The sequence below is a fragment of the Camelus dromedarius genome, chromosome 34, assembly GCF_036321535.1.
Source record: "Camelus dromedarius isolate mCamDro1 chromosome 34, mCamDro1.pat, whole genome shotgun sequence".
Lineage (NCBI taxonomy): Eukaryota > Metazoa > Chordata > Mammalia > Artiodactyla > Camelidae > Camelus > Camelus dromedarius.
Window position 1 is genome coordinate 5,049,193 of NC_087469.1, and position 17,541 is coordinate 5,066,733.

The window sequence follows — 17,541 nt, forward strand, 5'->3', positions numbered from 1 at the left end:
TCCTTTGCTCATCACCTTGTCCAAGTCTGCCCTTCCTCTTCCACTCCCTGTCAATGTCACCAGCAGCTATTTAATTGTCCACTCTGGAAGCTTTGGAGTCATAAGATCTTTACCAGATGTCTCTGGACCAGGGATGCCTTCCCCCACTCCCCTATACAGAGCACAAATCTCTCCCCACCCTAGAACTCCCTACCCCTTAGCACGTATCACCATCTGCACACAAGATATTTGTCGATTTATTTCTATCTTCCCTGTAAGAATGGAAGTCTATGGAGGCCAAGAGTCTCTTTTGTCCACTGCTATGTTCTAAGTGTCTAGAGAAGTGCCAGACACTTAGTTGATACTTTATAAGTATTTGTTAAGTGAATGAAAAGAACTCTGATTTCTTCCTGTGCCGAGACCCCAAATGCCAAAAAGTTCCAAAGTGCTACTGTTTTCGTCTTGAGAATCTTTCTCAACTCTGTGCTTCTGGTGGCTTCCTTTGCCACTGCCACTGCCTTAGAGCAGGACCCACATCCCATCCAGAGCACCATCATGGCCTCGGGGCTGGTCTTCCTGCAGCGTCTGACTTTACAGCCCATTCTCTGTTCTAGGAGGGAAGCTGCCTCCTTAAAGCAGTCCTGAGTGTTTCCTTCCTCTGCTCCAGCCCCCTGGATCTTCACTCATTGATGGATGGATAGATGCTCATTAATGTGGGCCTGACAGCCTGGGCCTCCCTCTGGGGAGAGAGGTCTGGAGAGGGACAGAGTTTTGTCTCATTTCAAAGTCAGGTTTAGGAAAGGATTGGCACCCAGAGCTCACAGATGTGGGCACTGCCAAAAGCTGACGAACTGGAGATAAGGGACGGATCCTGTTAAAAGAACACAGGAGAGACACATGGAGTGTGGACTGGAATGACTGCAGGCCAGAATTCTAGAATGAGTCATCACAACAGAAATCAACTGCCACATGGGGCAGGGTGGGGCTGGAGAGAGAGGGGAAAAAAAAAGAAATTCAGTCATGCTGAAATGAGATAGGATTTCCACACCTGCCTACATGGAAAAGCTAAAAATAGGGACATATGGGGAGAAAAATAGTGAGGAATTTTTAAATTCTACTGATAGGGACTACAGGGAGGGAGGTTTGCGGGGAAGGGTGTGTCTCTCAGTCTTGGTAAAATTAGAAATAGAAAAATTTTATTTTGGGTATCCCAACCCTTACTTTTTCCCTTTCCCCCTCAGGCCTGTCCTTTCTATCTTTCCCTGATACTAAAACTTCTAAAATATTCATCCACTTGGGTTAATAAGGCTTAATATGGCAATTTTACATGTTAGCAGAAACAAGTCTGAAGCCAAAGCAGCTTAAATAGGGCAACTATTGAAAAAAACCCTACATAATTCACTGTACCCAGAACAAGGCTAAACATCATGGTTGTTCAGTAAATATTTATTAAGAGATGTTCAAAAAGCATTATTTATATTATCAAACTCTGGAAACAATCTAAATAGCCAACAGTGGGGAAACCATTGAAGAACCGTTGATATGAAGAAATATTACATAGCTATAAAATATTTCAAAAGCCTTTTTAACAGCCTGGGGAAAGGCTTATGATGAAACTCAGGGAAATGAAGCTTAGGGGCAATAATCAGGATTCAAAGAGCTACTATCCTATGTCAATTATAAAAATACACATACAGAAGACTTAGAAAATCTGTGGGTATCTCTGGAATCCATGGGATTTAGGGGATATTTTTAGTTCTTTCTGCTTTTCTCTATTTTTAAATTATCTATAGTTGGTATGAGGGAAATATTACAAAAGTAAATGCTGTGAAAACCAGGTTTGGTGTGGGAAGTATTCTTCAGGGGTTCTGGAAATAACAGTGTATTGGTGTGGCCCGCCTGGTCTAGTACGCAGGGGGTGCTGGCCTCTCCAGGAATGGAGGCTGGCGGGTTGGCGAGCAGAGAATGGGTTTTTAAAGGGTAATACAGCAGTGGAGAGCCTGACCTTTAAAGAAAAATGGAGTGTATGGAAATGTTGGTGCATTGGTGCTTTAACATAGGCAGGCAGCCTTCCTCTGGGAGGGTTTCACTCTGCTAGGCTAATAGACTGTTCCAGTATCTAGAACGCTGTGAACTCCGGATTCTTCCCCTTTTGTTCCTTAAGCACTCAAACCTGGCTTAGGTGCTGCAACATGTTTATTTTCACCCTACTCCCCCACCTTCTCTGTTTAAAATACAGCTGTAAGATGCATTGAAACTCTTTGTGTTGCTACCTCAGTGATATTCCGGATTAAAATCTTTAAGAATTGAGGTTGTGTGCTCTTGTAAGAAAATACTATTTAATATCGTGCCTATACCATAAAAACCTACGTAAAAAGTCTCGGATATCTTTATAAAGAGACCACAGACTTCAGCCTTTATAAACAAGAAAACATTTTCCTTCGGTTATTTCTGGAAATCCCTTCTAAAACATCTTTGTTTTCTTCTAACTTAAGTTGCTTCCCACCGCCTTCCCCTGAGAGCTGTTGCCTCTCTGTGGGGAGAGCAAACTTCATAGACAGTATAAAACAAACAAACAAACAAAACCAAAACAAAATCCCGCAACCCCCATCTCTCTCCAAATTTCTAATTTCCTGCACTTAAAAAAAAAATTAAGTCCTAGGTTATCCTTATGTTTCAAGGATCTTAGGATCTAAATGGAGGATTCAACACTTTGAAACCCTACCCAAATCTAAGATTTTATTTTTATATTTGCTAGTCATTAAAGTATCCAACTCCTGATTTAGGAAGGCTGGATGGCAGCAAGGACCGCGGAGGCGCAGGGGAGAAGGGTGGAAAGATCCCAGTTCTGCCTGGAAGACTGCGTGTGAACGAGCCCGACTCCTCCGGCGGCTCCAGGCCGCGTTTTGCAGGCGACCGCATCTGCCTCCCCTGTCTCTCTTACCTCCTTGATGTTCGGCACTATTTGTGGCCGGCGTGGTGGAAGGACACAGTGAGGTTCTCACCCCCGCCCCCCGCCCCCCGCTCCCATCCCCAGTTCCATCAAAGCGAACCCGGGCCAGCGCAAGGATCTCCGAGTTGCGAGTGTGCTGAGGCTGGGACTGTCACTCATTCTCCGATCAGCGCGTGAACGCAGCTCGGCAGCCGCTGGCAGGAAACAATTCTGCAAAAATAATCATACTCAGCCTGGCAATTGTCTGCCCCTAGGTCTGTTGCTCTGCCGCCGTCCACGCTCGCTGCAAGGGAGGGGGCACAGAATTTACCGCGGCAAGAACATCCCTCCCGGCCAGCAGATTACAATGCTGCAAACTAAGGATCTCATCTGGACTTTGTTTTTCCTGGGAACTGCAGGTACATTTCCAAAATTATTCTTCTCAGTCTGATTTGCTAATTGTCCCCTTCCCCCTACTCCTCCCCTGAGGAGCACTGTTATTTTGGGCTGGTTTTACGTGGAATGCTAAGGGTGGTTATTTTCATTGAGCTGAGGAAGGAGCGCGTCGCCCTTGCTGCCCAGCCGAACCCCGCGCCCTCCCGGGCTGCCTGGACCCGGGCAGCCTCCCCGCGCAGCGAGCGCCGGGCGCCCTCCAGGGCGCCCGCCCTTCCCACTTTGTGTGCTCGCGGCTCTGGGAGCGGAGCCCCCTGCTCCCGGGGACGCTGCGGCCGAGCCGGGGATGGGCAGCGCTCCTTCCCCGAAGGCGGGCGGCGGGGCGGGGGATGCCGCGGCTAGGTGGTGCCGCCGCACAGGCTCGGAGTCCGTGGGGAAGGGTCTTGTCAGCCCCAGCTCCGCGAAGAGTGAACAATAAGGCCAGGGCAGCCGCCCCCAATCGTTATTTTCCCGGCTCTAATAAAGTGGGGCTCAACGCCTTTGCTCCCCTCCCAACCCTGAGCCAAATAATGGTTTGCAAAATGGGGCGAAATGGTCAGAATCTCAGGGCTGTGTGGCCGTTGTTGCACCCCTGTCGATACGAGGTTAGTTCTTCATTTGCCAAATTGCTGGTTAGTTGGAAAGCCTGCTCTCGGGCCAGAGCACGGAGGGATGGGAGGGTCGAGCGCGGCGTTTTGACAGGAGGAAGTGCAGAGGGGCGGAGGGCGAGGAGGGCGTGATCGGGCTGTCTGGTGTGTGTGCGCGCGTGTGTGCGCGCGTGTGCCTTCACACGCACCGCGAGCCCGTGTTTGCACGGGGCGAGAGAAGAATGGCAGGTAGTCGCCCGAAACACCTCGCCCCAGTCTCCTTTCTTTGGGCGAGGTTCCTGATCCTGGCAAAGTGCGAACAATAGGGAGCTGGGAGGAAGACGGTAGTGATGCTGCCGCGGGTGGCAGGGGCTGCGCCGCCGCCCAGAAAACCTCGGCGGCCAGGAGGGAGGTTCATTTCATTTGGGGTATTTCCATCTCGGCCTCCCTGGAAGATTCTTCCGTGCGTGCCCAGTCTCCCCTCCAGCTGCTCACCTCACCCCACCCCACCCCACCCCAGGATTTGCGCTTTGGAGCTGACGGACAAGAAGGGGAGAAAAAAGGAGCCGGGGCCGTAGAGAGCTGGGTGGGGTGGGGTGGGCGAACATTCTGGGCGGGGGGTGGGGGGGGTGTGTTGGGAAGCGCCCGAGGAAAGCCGGGCGGAGGGGTCTGTGTGTCGCGGTCGCCGCTGCCAGGTGCCGCCGGAGCTGCCCCAGACGGCCGAGCCTGGGTTGGGGAGCGCGCGGGGCGGGCCGGGGAGCACCCAGCGCGCCCCCTCCCCGGGCGGCACGAGAGCCGCGCTCGGCAGCCGCCTCCAGCCAACTCGCATGGCGACCAATCAGAGAGAGGCTGGCTGGGCGGGAAGCCGCGAGAGGCTTTTTTTTTTCGGCGCGGGTGGCGGCCGGGAGCTGCCAGGACCATCTCCCGGTGTTCCAGCCTAACGGTCTCGCTCACCCCCCGCCGGGAGGAACCCCGCCCCGAGGCCGGTCCCCTGCCTGCCCTGCAGTTTCCGAGAAGATAAAATGGAGTCTAGGTGGTCATCAGGAGGTCTCCTGGGCCGGCCCGCCCCTGCTAGCCCACTCGCGCCTCCTTCACGCCGACTTGGGGTCTCTCTCCCGCCCCTCGGGCACAAACACGCTACGAGCTGTCCCGGCCGGAGTGCGTCGCCTGGGAGGGCGCAGAGGCAGGGCGCACCCACGCGCGTGCGCCGACCGGCGGGCGACGGGCTGGGGGCGAAGCTGGGGGCGGGGCGGCAGGGGGCGCCACACCGGCGGGTGTGGAGAGGCTCCCAGTCGGGGTTGGGGGGGGGCAACTCTTGCAGGCTCCTAGCTCAGTACCCGCCAGCACCTGGGCCACCTCGGACATGCCCTTTCCCATCATCCTGTCTGTGGGTCTCCAGGGCGCGATTTCCCTGTACGGGGGTGTGTGTTTCTGGGACCTTCTCTCCTCTAGGTGGGGATGTGACGGTAGAGACCTGATCTTTGGTGGGGACTTTGGGGGATCGCCCAGCCGCCCTTTCCAACGTCGTGATGGGTGGATCCCTAGGGGTTTGCATTGGGTACATGCCCAGGGAATCCCAGATTGGGATGTTCATGACTGCCCAGGCAACGGCAGCATTCAGATAGGTGTTCTCTGGAAGGGAAGAGTCCTCATTGTGGCCGGAGTAGGATGGGAAGAAGGCAGAACGCGAAACACGTATGAGGTTACTTAACAAAAGAAAGAAGTTGAGTGGTTTTCCAAAGGGAAACAATTTTCCATTAAAGTATTGTTTTTACCACCGTTTAAAAAAATGTAGAACTCAAGCCAAAATGTAGAATTCAATTCAGGATGAAAATAAAAACAAAAAAGCAGTGTCTCTCTTTCACACACAAAACATATATGTTTTGTTGGTGGTGGCTGTTTTTGTTTTTGTTTTTGTTTTTGTTTTTCCTCTAGTCTGTTTTCTCCAGGGACAATGGTAGTTCAATCTCTGCTCCACTGGGTGCACATGAGAATTTAGATATAAGGTGTGCTCACCCTAATATACCAGAGGAATCAGATCTGCTGTCCCTCTGTCATTTTGGGGCCTTCTGTTCCTTAGGAATAAAGTGAAAGGTTATGGAATTACATAGCAAATTTGAGTTTATTCTAACGCAAATTTTGGATGTTTCCTGGAAAATTATTTGATCTGGATCTGGAATGGTTGTTAAGTTGTATGTTTATTTGATAATTTTACAGTTCTTTGCCAGCTTAATTTGTAACAGTCAAGGAATGAACAAGACTGCTTTTCTAAGAAGTAGCACCAGATTCACATTTGCTACCCCAAAACTAACCAGCACGTATATGAAGTATATATAATATCATGCATTAAACAAATTAGGGTATGTTTCAGCAGCGTTTGCTTTGAGTACAGTGGTGGTGAGCTATATTTTTTTTGTTCTTGCTGGTTTTAATTTTAAGATCAGAAATGTGTCTTCCCGAACAAAATCTAACTAAATGTAAGAAAGTCATATTTAAGAATGGGGAAGACCTTTCACAATTCTATCCAAAAACCAAAAAGTTAATTTTCTTTCAACAAGTATTAGCATATTTTAAAATACTGAGGATAACCTAGAATTTGCTTAAAATTCAACAGTTGAACAAAAAGAGAATAAAATCCAGACATAATGGATGGGTGGCCTGTCATTTATTTAATGGTTTTTGAATTACTATTCCCACTACAAAGGTTCTAAAGATCGACCAATCAGGGCTGTTTTCATTAGTCTAACACTTAACATTATCTTTTAGAGTCAATTTTTCAAGAAGCTTCCCTTTTCTTCCCCCAGTAGTAGAACTTGTTGACTTCTTTCCAGGTCCCTTTACTCAAGGTCTAATTTCTAAAAAATACTAAAATAGCATGATACATTTTTGTTCAATAAAGGAAGTTCATCCAAGTCTCTTTGCTAACTGATTAAACTAAGGGTTTGTTGATTTAAATGGTGGCTGTTTCTTCAGCTTGATAATTCAAGAATTAAGATAATAATTGTTTGCAAAAAAAAAATTATGGTATGGGTGTGCTGTTCGTAGGACTGTAGGTGCTTAATTAAGGCAGCAGTAAGAGGGAAAAATTAGTCACTGGAACCCCCAAATTCTAAGGGTTTTGCATAGTGCTTTTCTTTCGAATACACTTATCATTAATTGACTTCCTCAGATAGGTAATATGTCATTTAATGTAAGTAATCTATATCTGTATTTTTTCTGTCACAGGGAACAACATCTTAATTGCCTTTCAAAATAAACAGCACCATTTTGTCACTCAAAAACTAATCTTTAGACATGACAGATGTTTTTGTTCACTGCCAAACTCAGTTTTGAAAATTATAGACAGCATCTTGTAAACTTCACACTGCCTGAAATATAGACTTTGGAATTTCTGATCCAAGCACTTAATTTTTTAAGGCGTCAGAGCCTTCTCTTTAATATTAGTTTGATGAATTCCCTGCGTTTATGTCTTCAGAGTTAGAGAAGTGGGGCTGCTCTCCAGACGGAAAGGGACTTCAGTGCTACTGGCAGACCTCCAAAGCTATTTTACAGATAGTCCTTCCTGTCTTGGTGTAAAACAAGTGATTGACTACCTGTTGCTAAAGAATGGTTTGAACTTTCCCTTGCAGATCTTGGGTTTGTGGTGCCGAAGAGCAGAACCAATTGGCCGGGGGTGGAGTGGGGAGGCAGTGGGAAGGGACAGCACCTGCCCCCATCAGTCTTCTAGGAACAGTCATCAGCCTGGGAGGAGACAAAGGCATCTTAAAAAGGCTCTCCTGTGCTGTTTAAGTATTGGGTTTGTGAGCACACACATGTCTTATGCGTCAGTGTAAATGTTTTAATGTAAATTCCATAACTGATAATTCTTCAGTTTCATCACCTAACCAATATATATGCATCAAGAAACGTCTGGAACATTAAAAGAAGTGGCAGAGAATTATAAATGTCATTTTTCCAATCTTTTTTTTTTTTTTAACCTTGTTTGAAACTAGCCCTCATACTAGAGCAGATACTAGCACTGTGAGGACAGCTTCAGTACTACTATTCCTCCTTTTACGACTACCAAGACCAGTGTTCAGATCCGATGGGAAAGGGAACAGGAGGGTTCATTTTTCCAATGTTAAAAATAGTGAAGAATTAAACAAAATTGAAAACAGGACTCAGCAGGCCATATATTGATAATGGCCATTTGAGCTTTGACGTCAAAAAGACTAAGGTTAAGATGCCTTTAGTTCAAAAGGAAGAAATAAGAAGATTCAGAAGAGAACTTTGCACATCTCTTAAAATACTCAGCGAGTCTCTGAGCAGTGTTGTCAGAGATAGCCTCTTAGGCAGAGTGAAGGCCTGAGGACCTCTCTGAATCCTAATGACTAGGTCTCTGTGAGAGGCAGAGTTTTTCATAGGAGAAAAACCATGTGGTGAAACTATTACTAGCAATACAGTAATACTGTAGTACAGCAGGAAAGTCAGAAGTCAATCTGAAGGTCACAGGGACATCAGTGCGCCCCCTTTTTGTTATTACCTCTTGGTCCCAAACCTTAAAACCATGTGTTGACATAAAGGGATATAAATTATTTGGTGTGGCCAGTGGTGCCATTATGGCCTTTTATTTCCCGGTGTTGAAATGCTGTCTCTTAGCTGAAGATGCTCATTAGAAGCATTGACTTTTGATGTTGGTCTTGGTGCCAAATGGCGGCCTTTCAGGCAGTTTCAATACATTACACTTGAAACGCTTTTAGGCCGTGTCTATACGAAGGCACTGAGTTAACTGTTTTCAGTTAGGTAGCCATGCTTTTCCCCTCCTGCAGGATTCACTGAGCATCCAAGCAATCACTCAGAGAGGGCCACATTCAAAGGACAAGACGTTTGGTCTGTCTTGTGTATGTGGTTTTTTGGTTAAAAAAAAAAGTTTTAGTAAACCTGTTCTGCATTCTTTTTCTCCCAGATATATGTAAATATGCTTGTGTTCCAATTCAAAGACTGCATCAGCGATGCAGCTTGAAAGGCGTCTGTATAACCTGGATTCCACTGGACCATCTTGCCGAGTACTTTTTGATTTGTAGCTACAAACCATGGCGACATCTGGCCCTGTTTTCTACGCTGTATCATTCCTGAAAGATCTGATGACCTCATCATTTAGGAATATTCACAGTAGCGTCACAGTATTAGAGTTTGGGTTACAATAGGTATTCTCTTAAATAGTTTACTGAGTGCCAGCTCTGTGGGGAATTACAAAGCACTTCAGTGACCTAATTTCTGCTGTCAAGGAACCCTGCAAGTAGGTGAGGTAGAGATTAAGAGTGGCCAGCAGCCCTGGGGTGAAACCCCAGGCTCATGTATCCCTTATTAGCTGTCTGATCTTGGGCACAGTCACTTAACTGCTCTAGGTTTCAGTTTCCTCTTCCATGAAATGGGAAAATTAGTAATACCTACTTGTTAGAGTTCTTGTGAATGGAGAGCACGTGAGCTGTGCTTATTAAGCAGAAAGAGGGATGTATATGGGTCTAGAAAAAATAATCATTCAGACATAATGATCTCTTTTTAGAAAGACTTAAAAAAAGTTGTTTATGAGAGCATGACTTCCATGATTAGAACTAGACTTAAAAAAAAACAAAAACTGCTGTTAAATATACTGCCCTGTCATGTGGGTCATGAACACTACAGAGAGAAAGTCATCTCATTACAGGGTTGAAAGCAGTTAGCACAGGGGTGCATCTGAGTTTCATGGGGCCCAAAAGGTATGCAATTCTGGAGGCCCTCTTTAAGGAGAATTCAGCACTCTTGCTTTTGACCATGAGAACAGGTTGCCAGGTTCCCATCCCCGCCCTTTCCAGAAACTTGGAAGGAACCCAGGCAACGGAGGAGCCCCTGCAAACGTCCAGCCTGCCTTAGCAACTGGGTTGGTCAGCTTGGGCCCGCTCGCTTGAGAATACAGGCTAATTGTTCCAGTGTGTTAAACACGCACCTTGGAAAGGGTGTTTGCGTAGTGCTTTGAAGATTAGAACCATGGATCAAAATCAAAGTTATTTTTGAAAGGAAAAAGCTACTTGACCTTTATTTTATAGAACATCTTAAGATCAGAGGTGATTTAGTATTTCTCACTGCTGGTATTTTTGTAAATTACGAACTGAAATAAAATAAAGTAATTGCTATTATTACTCAAATGAATCAGACTTAAGTGCTCTGTTGGCGAGGCAGGAAGAAGTTTGCCAACTGAAGGCATATGATCCTGGAGAAGAGACTGCAGATTTTGTTTTAGCTACCTAAGAGGGGATAAACCGGATATATAGTCCCAATAATTACATCTTAATCGTCACTATAAAATTCATAGTTTTTGACAGGCATTATATCTTCTAATTTTCATACCACTGATTTGGTAAATGTTTATAGAGTGCTTACTGGGTGCTGGGTGCTAGGAATACAGTGGTAAACTAAACATACATCATCTCTGTTATCTTAACCTGTATCATCCCTGTATGGAGCTTTGAGTCTAATAGTGAACAGGAACATAGACATCAAACAAGTAATTCACACACATCTTTACCATCATGTATTCTGATACAGACCAAGGAAAGATGCAGGGGGATGTGAGAGATTATCTGGGGGAAACCCACCTTTTGGTGGTTGGGGAGGTGAACAGGTAACATTTAAAGAACTCTGTTACTGGGGAGAAAAGGAGTGGGAAGGGATAAACTGGGAGTTTGAGCTGTGCAGGCACTAACTTCTATATATAAAATAGATAAAAGCCAAATTTCTTCTGTGTAGCCTAGGGAACTATATTCAGTATCTTGTAGTAAGCAATAATGAAAAAGAATATGAAAACAAATATATGTATGTATATGTATGACTGAAACATTATGCTATACACCAGAAATGGACACATTATAACTGACTATACTTCAGTAAAAATAAATAAATAAGTAAAATTTAAAAAAGAAGAACTCTGAAGGGAGGAGTGTAGAGCGTATGCTTAGAATGCACCAGGTCCTGGGTTCAATCCCCAGTACCTCCTTTAAAAATAAATAAACCTAACTACCTCCCACCACCACTGCCAAAATAAAGTAATTAAGTAATACAAAAAACAAAAACAAAAACAAAAACAAAACTCTGTGAAAGTAGGAAGGACAGAGGTATTCTCATTTTAACTCATTTTAAGGTTGACCACTTAATTCAGCAAACATTGGTTGAATCACAACAAATATTCCTGACTTCCTTAATTCAGCAAACCTTCCTGAAACCTTGCGGTGGTCAAATAGTTGCAGGAATTGTGCTGAGTTTCAGGTTGTGGAGTCGAGTAAGATACGCCTCTGTCTCTAGTATTTACCATCCAGTGTGGGAGAGAGGTAATACTAGCCTTATAAATAGAGACGCGAATTAAATGCCATTGGAGCACAAGGAAGGAAGGAAGCAATTAACTCTGCTGGTTGGGGGCCGTGAGCTGGGCGTGGGGCATGAGTTTTCCTTCGCTAGATGGAGCAGGAAGAAGAGGTGATTCTGCAGAGCAACACGTGGAGACACGAATATATACAGTTGTGTTTGGGGAACAGCGTAGGGCATTTGGGAAGAAGTAGCCAGAGATGAGGAGAAAAACGTTCTCTAAGGCCAGACTGTGTTAGGTCTTGAAACAGAAACAGGCTGGGAAAGGTTAAGTGACTTAGACAGGTAAAGCTGGGACCATGACTACGTTCACTGGCTGCATTTCAACCTTTTCTAAAGTTAGGATAATTTGAATTCACATAGTATCGGAATACATGCCAAGCAAATGTGAGTTTGCTTGGCTTCTGGACTGACTGGTCTGTTGGAGGTGAGTGCGGTGTGGTAGGTGGAGGGAAGCATCAAGAACTTTGGAGTTTGACATGACAGATCTAGGCTGAGTTCACTGCCACTGACATTCCCTGAGTCACTGCCCTTCTGAGCCTGCTTCCCCTCTGTGAAGTGGGGAGAATGACACCTCCCTTATGGGAGCTGAAATAAAATCACGTATGTAAAACAGCTAATACGCTGTAGCTTTTAAAAAGCTCCTCCTGCATGGAGATTTTATTTGAAATGTTTATTAAACAGGTGTGCTGTGAATATAATGTGCAGAGTTCTGTGCTGGAGGCTGAGGGGAAAAACAACATAAATTTCAATGTATTATATTGGTTCTGCAGAGGCTTTCGGATGGTTGGGGAGAAAATGCTTACTTGATTCAGACAGTTAGGAAATCGTGAAAGGTACCCTATGAATAACTGCTTTAAAGAAGGAGGCAGGAAATAATTGTGAGTCTTGTTCAAAAAGGCAGAAACCATCTTGGTTGGTTTTAATGTCTGGAAAAAAGATGTGGAAAAGCTAGTCCTTGAACAGAAGTTCCAGGGACGTAAGGATAAATGAGACGAGGAAGGACCTTGTTCTTTGTAGGAGGAGAGGCATCTAGCTAGAGGATTGATATTGGAGAGCAGTGACGGCAGGCTGGATGTTGGGACAGGTCTTCCTAAAATCTTAAATGCTAGACGAAGGAGGGGGTGCTGCTGGAGATGTTAGAGAAATCATTAAAAAATATTTAATAGTACAGTCAACAGTAGCAACAGTAGGCTCTGTGTTTGATGTCAGCTATGAATTAGCAGAGAAGTATGTTGGAGCAAATCAGTAGAGATCATTGCAGTACTTAAAGGGAGTTTTGGTTTTACGTAGTGACCACTGTGGTGGCTGGACAGAATAGTGAATTAATAAAAGGATTTTCGCTACTTTATGAAAAATCAGCTAGATGATGGAGAACCCAGAGGCTCAGAGACAGGAGAGCCAGTTCAAGCTAGTTTGAAGGCTAGTGAAATCTAGTAAGTGTTGTGCTTTATGTGGTGGGAAGACATATGTGGGGAAAGGGCATTGTTGGGCTTAGATGAAAAAGATTTGGGTTCAAGGTCTGGCCCTGCTACCAACTTAGCCTAGTGAATTTGTGTAAGTTATTTAATATCTTCGAACAGCAGTTTCCTCATTTGAATATGACAGTCAAATCAAATAATATATGCAAAATGCACTGCAAACCCAAAATCTTCACCACTGTATCTTTTATTAATAGACATGTAGCGGAAAAGCCTTAAAAAAATCAAATTTTATGTACCGGAGGGGCTTGTTAAAGAAATCCAACTGTGGTATATTTTATAAAGCAGATCATCTTGGAAAGATACAGTTGTAATGGGTTTGAATGAGGGTAAAAAAGACACACAGCTGACATGTTGGAAATGACAAATCAACCAGAAGAAGTAGATGATAGGTCCAAAATGGTAGATGACCGAGAGAACCTTTTTTTTTTTCTTGTAAGTTACAAAACCAAGGGCGTGAAATAATCATGGTACTGTCAGTATGATGGGGAATTGAGAAAAGCATTTCTTGGATGAAAGATGGATCACCTCAGTTTTATACACCTTAGGTTTTAGGTAAAATTTAGCATCCTAGTACGTTAACTTGTAGGTCAGGATTTTTCGATTGTGGGTGGTAGAGTCTATTCAGTTGGCATCTACTAGCATTACAAAAGAAGAAAGAGGGGAGGGTATAGCTCAAGTGGTAGAGCACCTGTTTAGCATGCACAACGTCCTGGGTTCAATTCCAAGTAATGCCATTAAAAATAAATAAATAAAAACTTAGTTACCCCCCCAAAAAAAGAAACACAATAAAAAGAATTTAAAAAAAAAAAAAAGAAGAAAGGGAGGAGCAAAAGGAAGAAAGAAGTAATGGAACAGAATAGAAAAGAGAGGATATCTTATGTAGTAAGGGTAGGTATCGTTTTGTGAAACTTTTGTTGACCTGGTTGTGATGGAAAATATCTATCTGGTTATGGCTTAAGTCAAAAGAGTTAGAAAGCTAATGTCACAGATGGAGGAATATAGGACTAAAGAGATTGTAAAACTGTCTGTAGTGCAGAGAAGGTACAGAATAGAGATTTAATGGGTTTGGTGGGGAGAGGGAGAAGCAGTGACAGCAAAAATACTTACTGAGCATCTCTGCAATCTGTTAGCTGCCAGTGTAAAACTGTACAACAAAAACTCTCAAGTGCAATCCCTTGACAGTAAGAGAGCTTACTGTGTAGAGAAGGAAAAGATAACTGGGCCTTCTAGGTAGTGTTAAGAGCCAGATGCGTGACTCCGATTGTGGAGGCAGGATAAAGCTCACGTGGGCGCTAGAGGAGACTGGTGAACTCTTCCCGGTGTAAGCGGAGCGGAAGGAGGCTTTAAAGGAGGGATGGAGGGGTTTAGCGTGGATGAGGTACCTTACTTGCTGCGAGTTTGGGAGGAAGCTGGAGGAAGGCCAGCTAAGTAGATCAGGAAGACTGAGAAATCAGTCTATAGTTTTTCCTCTTTCGGTAGAGAGAAAACAGCACGAATTACAACCGGTACATTGTGGAGTCTTTATCACACCCGGAAACATTTATCTCGTAGTATTTATGTAGCTAGCATTCAGAATGGTATCTTGTCCATAATTTAGAAAGTGATATTGAACAAAAGGAGGGAGCCGGAGCCTCGCGGTGTGAATGCCTAGGTTAGAGAAGGATCATAATGTTAAGTGGAAAAAAGTTGGAAACAAATGGTCGTTATAGGTGTAATCTCAATTTTGTTCGAAAAAGTCTCTTTCATGTCTTAAGACTGAAAGAAAAAAAATTTATATCATCTGAGTTTTCTCTAATGAGCATATTTTGCCTTATATTCACATTGTAAAACAAATAGTGCAATAAAAAAGAGGACAGCAGTGCTTAATGGGGGTAAGATCATAAGGAGGGCTGAGACTCAAGTAGACACTGGATTTGGAGGACACTGGTGATCTTAGAGTAATTTCAGCTGGAGAGTGAAGTTCAAGTTCATAGAATCCAGGACACTTGGCCAAAAAGAAGGGAGGAAGAGGTGTGTGTTAGATTGGGGGAGGCTTCAAGCTGAGGGCCATGTGGGCACGTGTCCTGCACGTCGAAGGAGAGAGCCAGGAGAGGTTGGAAAGGCCATGCACACACCTTTTTAAACATTTCAGAACATTTTTATTATTGCCAAAGAAACCCCAGATCCATTAGCCATTACTCTTCATGCAAAACCTTTTGAAGTGTGTTCAGCACGTCTCACATTGGCTGCGTTGCTTTTATCAGATCGACAAGGGAGTAGAAATGGTTGAGACTGATCACTTCTCTAATGTTCTTTTATTCCTATGTCATCTGCAAGTGTCCATTCTGTCCACATGAGATGCCACCAATCACCAGTTGAACTGCAGTTGGTATATGGGAATGAGATTCAGGGCACAGATGGAAACCTTAAAGATCTGCTGTCGTGGTTATGAGAAGATGCAAATCCAGTATAAGCACTTTGATTTAAGTTATAATATAAATTATATTCCTTTCTTAATGCCTCGTTTTGGTGTTTCAGAGGTAGTGCACACTGCAGGGGGTGCCCCATGAGTTTTGACATCAAACTTGATTTTGAAAGGTGGCTCTCCTTTCAGTAACCTTGAGCCAATAATTTAATCTCTCCAGCACTCAGTTTATTTATCTGTGAGACAGGGATAATAATACCCACCTAAAAGGGTTATTGTCAGGACAAAAATGAGGTAATTTATACAACTGTCTGGCACAGAGTAAATGCAGTCATTTTTTTCCCGTTTCCCTTCTTTCTGCTAAAGTTCACAGCCAAGGGGTGTACAATTCGCGTTGGATTTAAGGATTGATTATAATTAGAATCACATTCTTTCCCACTTATTTTGCATCCTCTGAGAGTTTGGGATCACGATGGGTTGCAACTGAGTTAGAAATGACATGGCTGATTGCTTACCTGCTTTACCTCCCGTGAAAGCAAAGTCATCCTGAGTTCGAGAGAAGTAGATGTTTAAAAAAAAAATTGGCTTAGATAGATTCTACTTTCTATTTGCATAGAGTTAATATTAAACCTGTCAATGGTGGAGCCATAAAATTTAATATATTTATGCCATGGTTGCTGAGACGGATTATATTGGTGATACTTCATGAATATGGAAGTCCTTTGTCTGGCAATCTTTATTTTTTGAAACATGAAGAATAAATCATTAAGAGTAAAGAAGTGAAGGGATGAAGCCTCTGGATAGCCAAATGAAATATCCCCAGAGTCCATGCACTGAATTGTATGCTCTTGACTCATAAGGAAGCCCTTAAGCCTTTATTCAGAAAGGGTCCATGTACTCGTAATTTTAAAAATTTCCTAGATTCGGCCACATTTATAAAGACTCCTACTTCAGATTAGAATCAAGGAAACATGGCTTCTGGGTACAGGTACACCAATGGTGAGAAGATGTAGTAACTTGAATGGATGGAAAAATTATAAGAAGCAGACTCAAGAACACAAAAAGCATTCTGCAATTTCACAGTGATGTGCCGTGATGTAGGTCTGTTTTCATTTGTTGGGGCAGATTCTCAGTGGGCCATTTTAGTCTAGAAATTTATGTCCTTCAGGGATGGGAAATACTCCTACATCATTTATTTGATATTTTCATGTCTCTTTTATGTTTTTTCTGGAGCTCTTATTCAGAAGTTGGATTGATCATCTAATTTTTCTTATCTTTTCTCTCCTATTATTCATTCCTTTGTCCCACCCAGCCCCCATCCCTTATTTTCTGGGAGGTTTTCTCAGCTTTTTGCCAATAATTCTATTGAATTTTCCATTTTGCTGATGTATATAACATATAAAACATATAAAGTATTAAACATTTCTAAGAGCTCTTTCTTGTGGTCTGAGTGTCTCTTTGGCGTATTCTCTTCTTGTTTCTTTTCCTTTTTTTATGAGGGGGGAGGTAATTAGGTTTATTTATTTTATTATTTCTATTTGGAGGAGGTACTGGGGATTGAACCCAGGACCTTGTGCATGCTAAGCATGTGCTCTACCACTTGAGCTATATATACCCTCCCCCTCTTCTTATTTCTTGATGCAACAATATTTACATTGCTGAGTGCATTAGAAAATTTTCCTTGCTTCCTGTATTGTCTCTTTTTCCTCTGCATTCCTCTTTATTGTTCCATTTAGTGTCTCCGCTGTGTTTCATATTGTTTCGTTTTCATTTGTCAAACTCTCATGGTCCTTGGCTGGCTATTAGTAATTAGGAGTGAGACAGTGCAAAGCTGTGGGGAAGCTCCATGTGGATGATTCACTGTAGGGTGACTGTGCAGAGACCTGGTCCGCTGGGTGGAAGCATTGGCAGCCACTCATGAGTACCTGCGTTTCTTCTTGAGCTGATCAGTTGAACAGAGTCCAGCGTTTTGCAGCGTATAGGGGATAAGTCTGACTGTTCTTTCTGTCTAAGCTGAGTGGGAGAAATGGTTTGGGGGTGTTTTATCGTCATCAAGATTTTATTTAATCTTCCCATCTTTCATTGGGACATTTCTCAATAGTGCTCTGTTATCCCCAAGAACAAGGTCCCTGTGATTTAACGTCTCCATTAATCAAAATTCCATCTTTTGTTGGAGTGAAGAAGAGTGTGGGATGGGAGACGAGATAGATGGCTCCTACCCTCCGGTGGGCTATAGGGGTGTGTGTGTGTGTGTGTGTGTGTGTGTGTTGGGTTGAAGTTATTGGCGTGAGAGGGAGTGGGGATATCAGAAGAACTGTTGGCTTTAATTTTGGAGCAGACTGTGAG

The 17,541-nt window shown here is 43.8% G+C and overlaps 1 protein-coding gene and 1 non-coding gene across 16 annotated transcripts in view; one reads left to right on the plus strand and one right to left on the minus strand.

Annotated features, from left to right (window-relative positions):
* Window positions 1-2,933: 2,933 nt before the first annotated feature.
* NCAM1 (neural cell adhesion molecule 1) overlaps window positions 2,934-17,541 on the plus strand; it is a 297,496-nt gene continuing 282,888 nt past the window's right edge. For 13 of the 15 annotated variants that reach the window (XM_064482050.1, XM_064482051.1, XM_031443706.2 and 10 more), the window contains exon 1: window positions 3,188-3,330. In XM_064482050.1, the coding sequence (XP_064338120.1) occupies window positions 3,279-3,330 (52 nt within the window). In that variant the 5' untranslated portion in view covers window positions 3,188-3,278. Of the gene's footprint in view, window positions 3,331-17,541 lie in introns of all 15 variants that reach the window. The other 2 variants (XM_031443713.2, XM_031443715.2) reach the window with 2 other exon arrangements.
* On the minus strand, window positions 7,907-8,036 carry LOC116150272 (small nucleolar RNA SNORA61). The gene has a single exon (XR_004133988.1). It is a non-coding gene; the product is annotated as a small nucleolar RNA SNORA61 (small nucleolar RNA).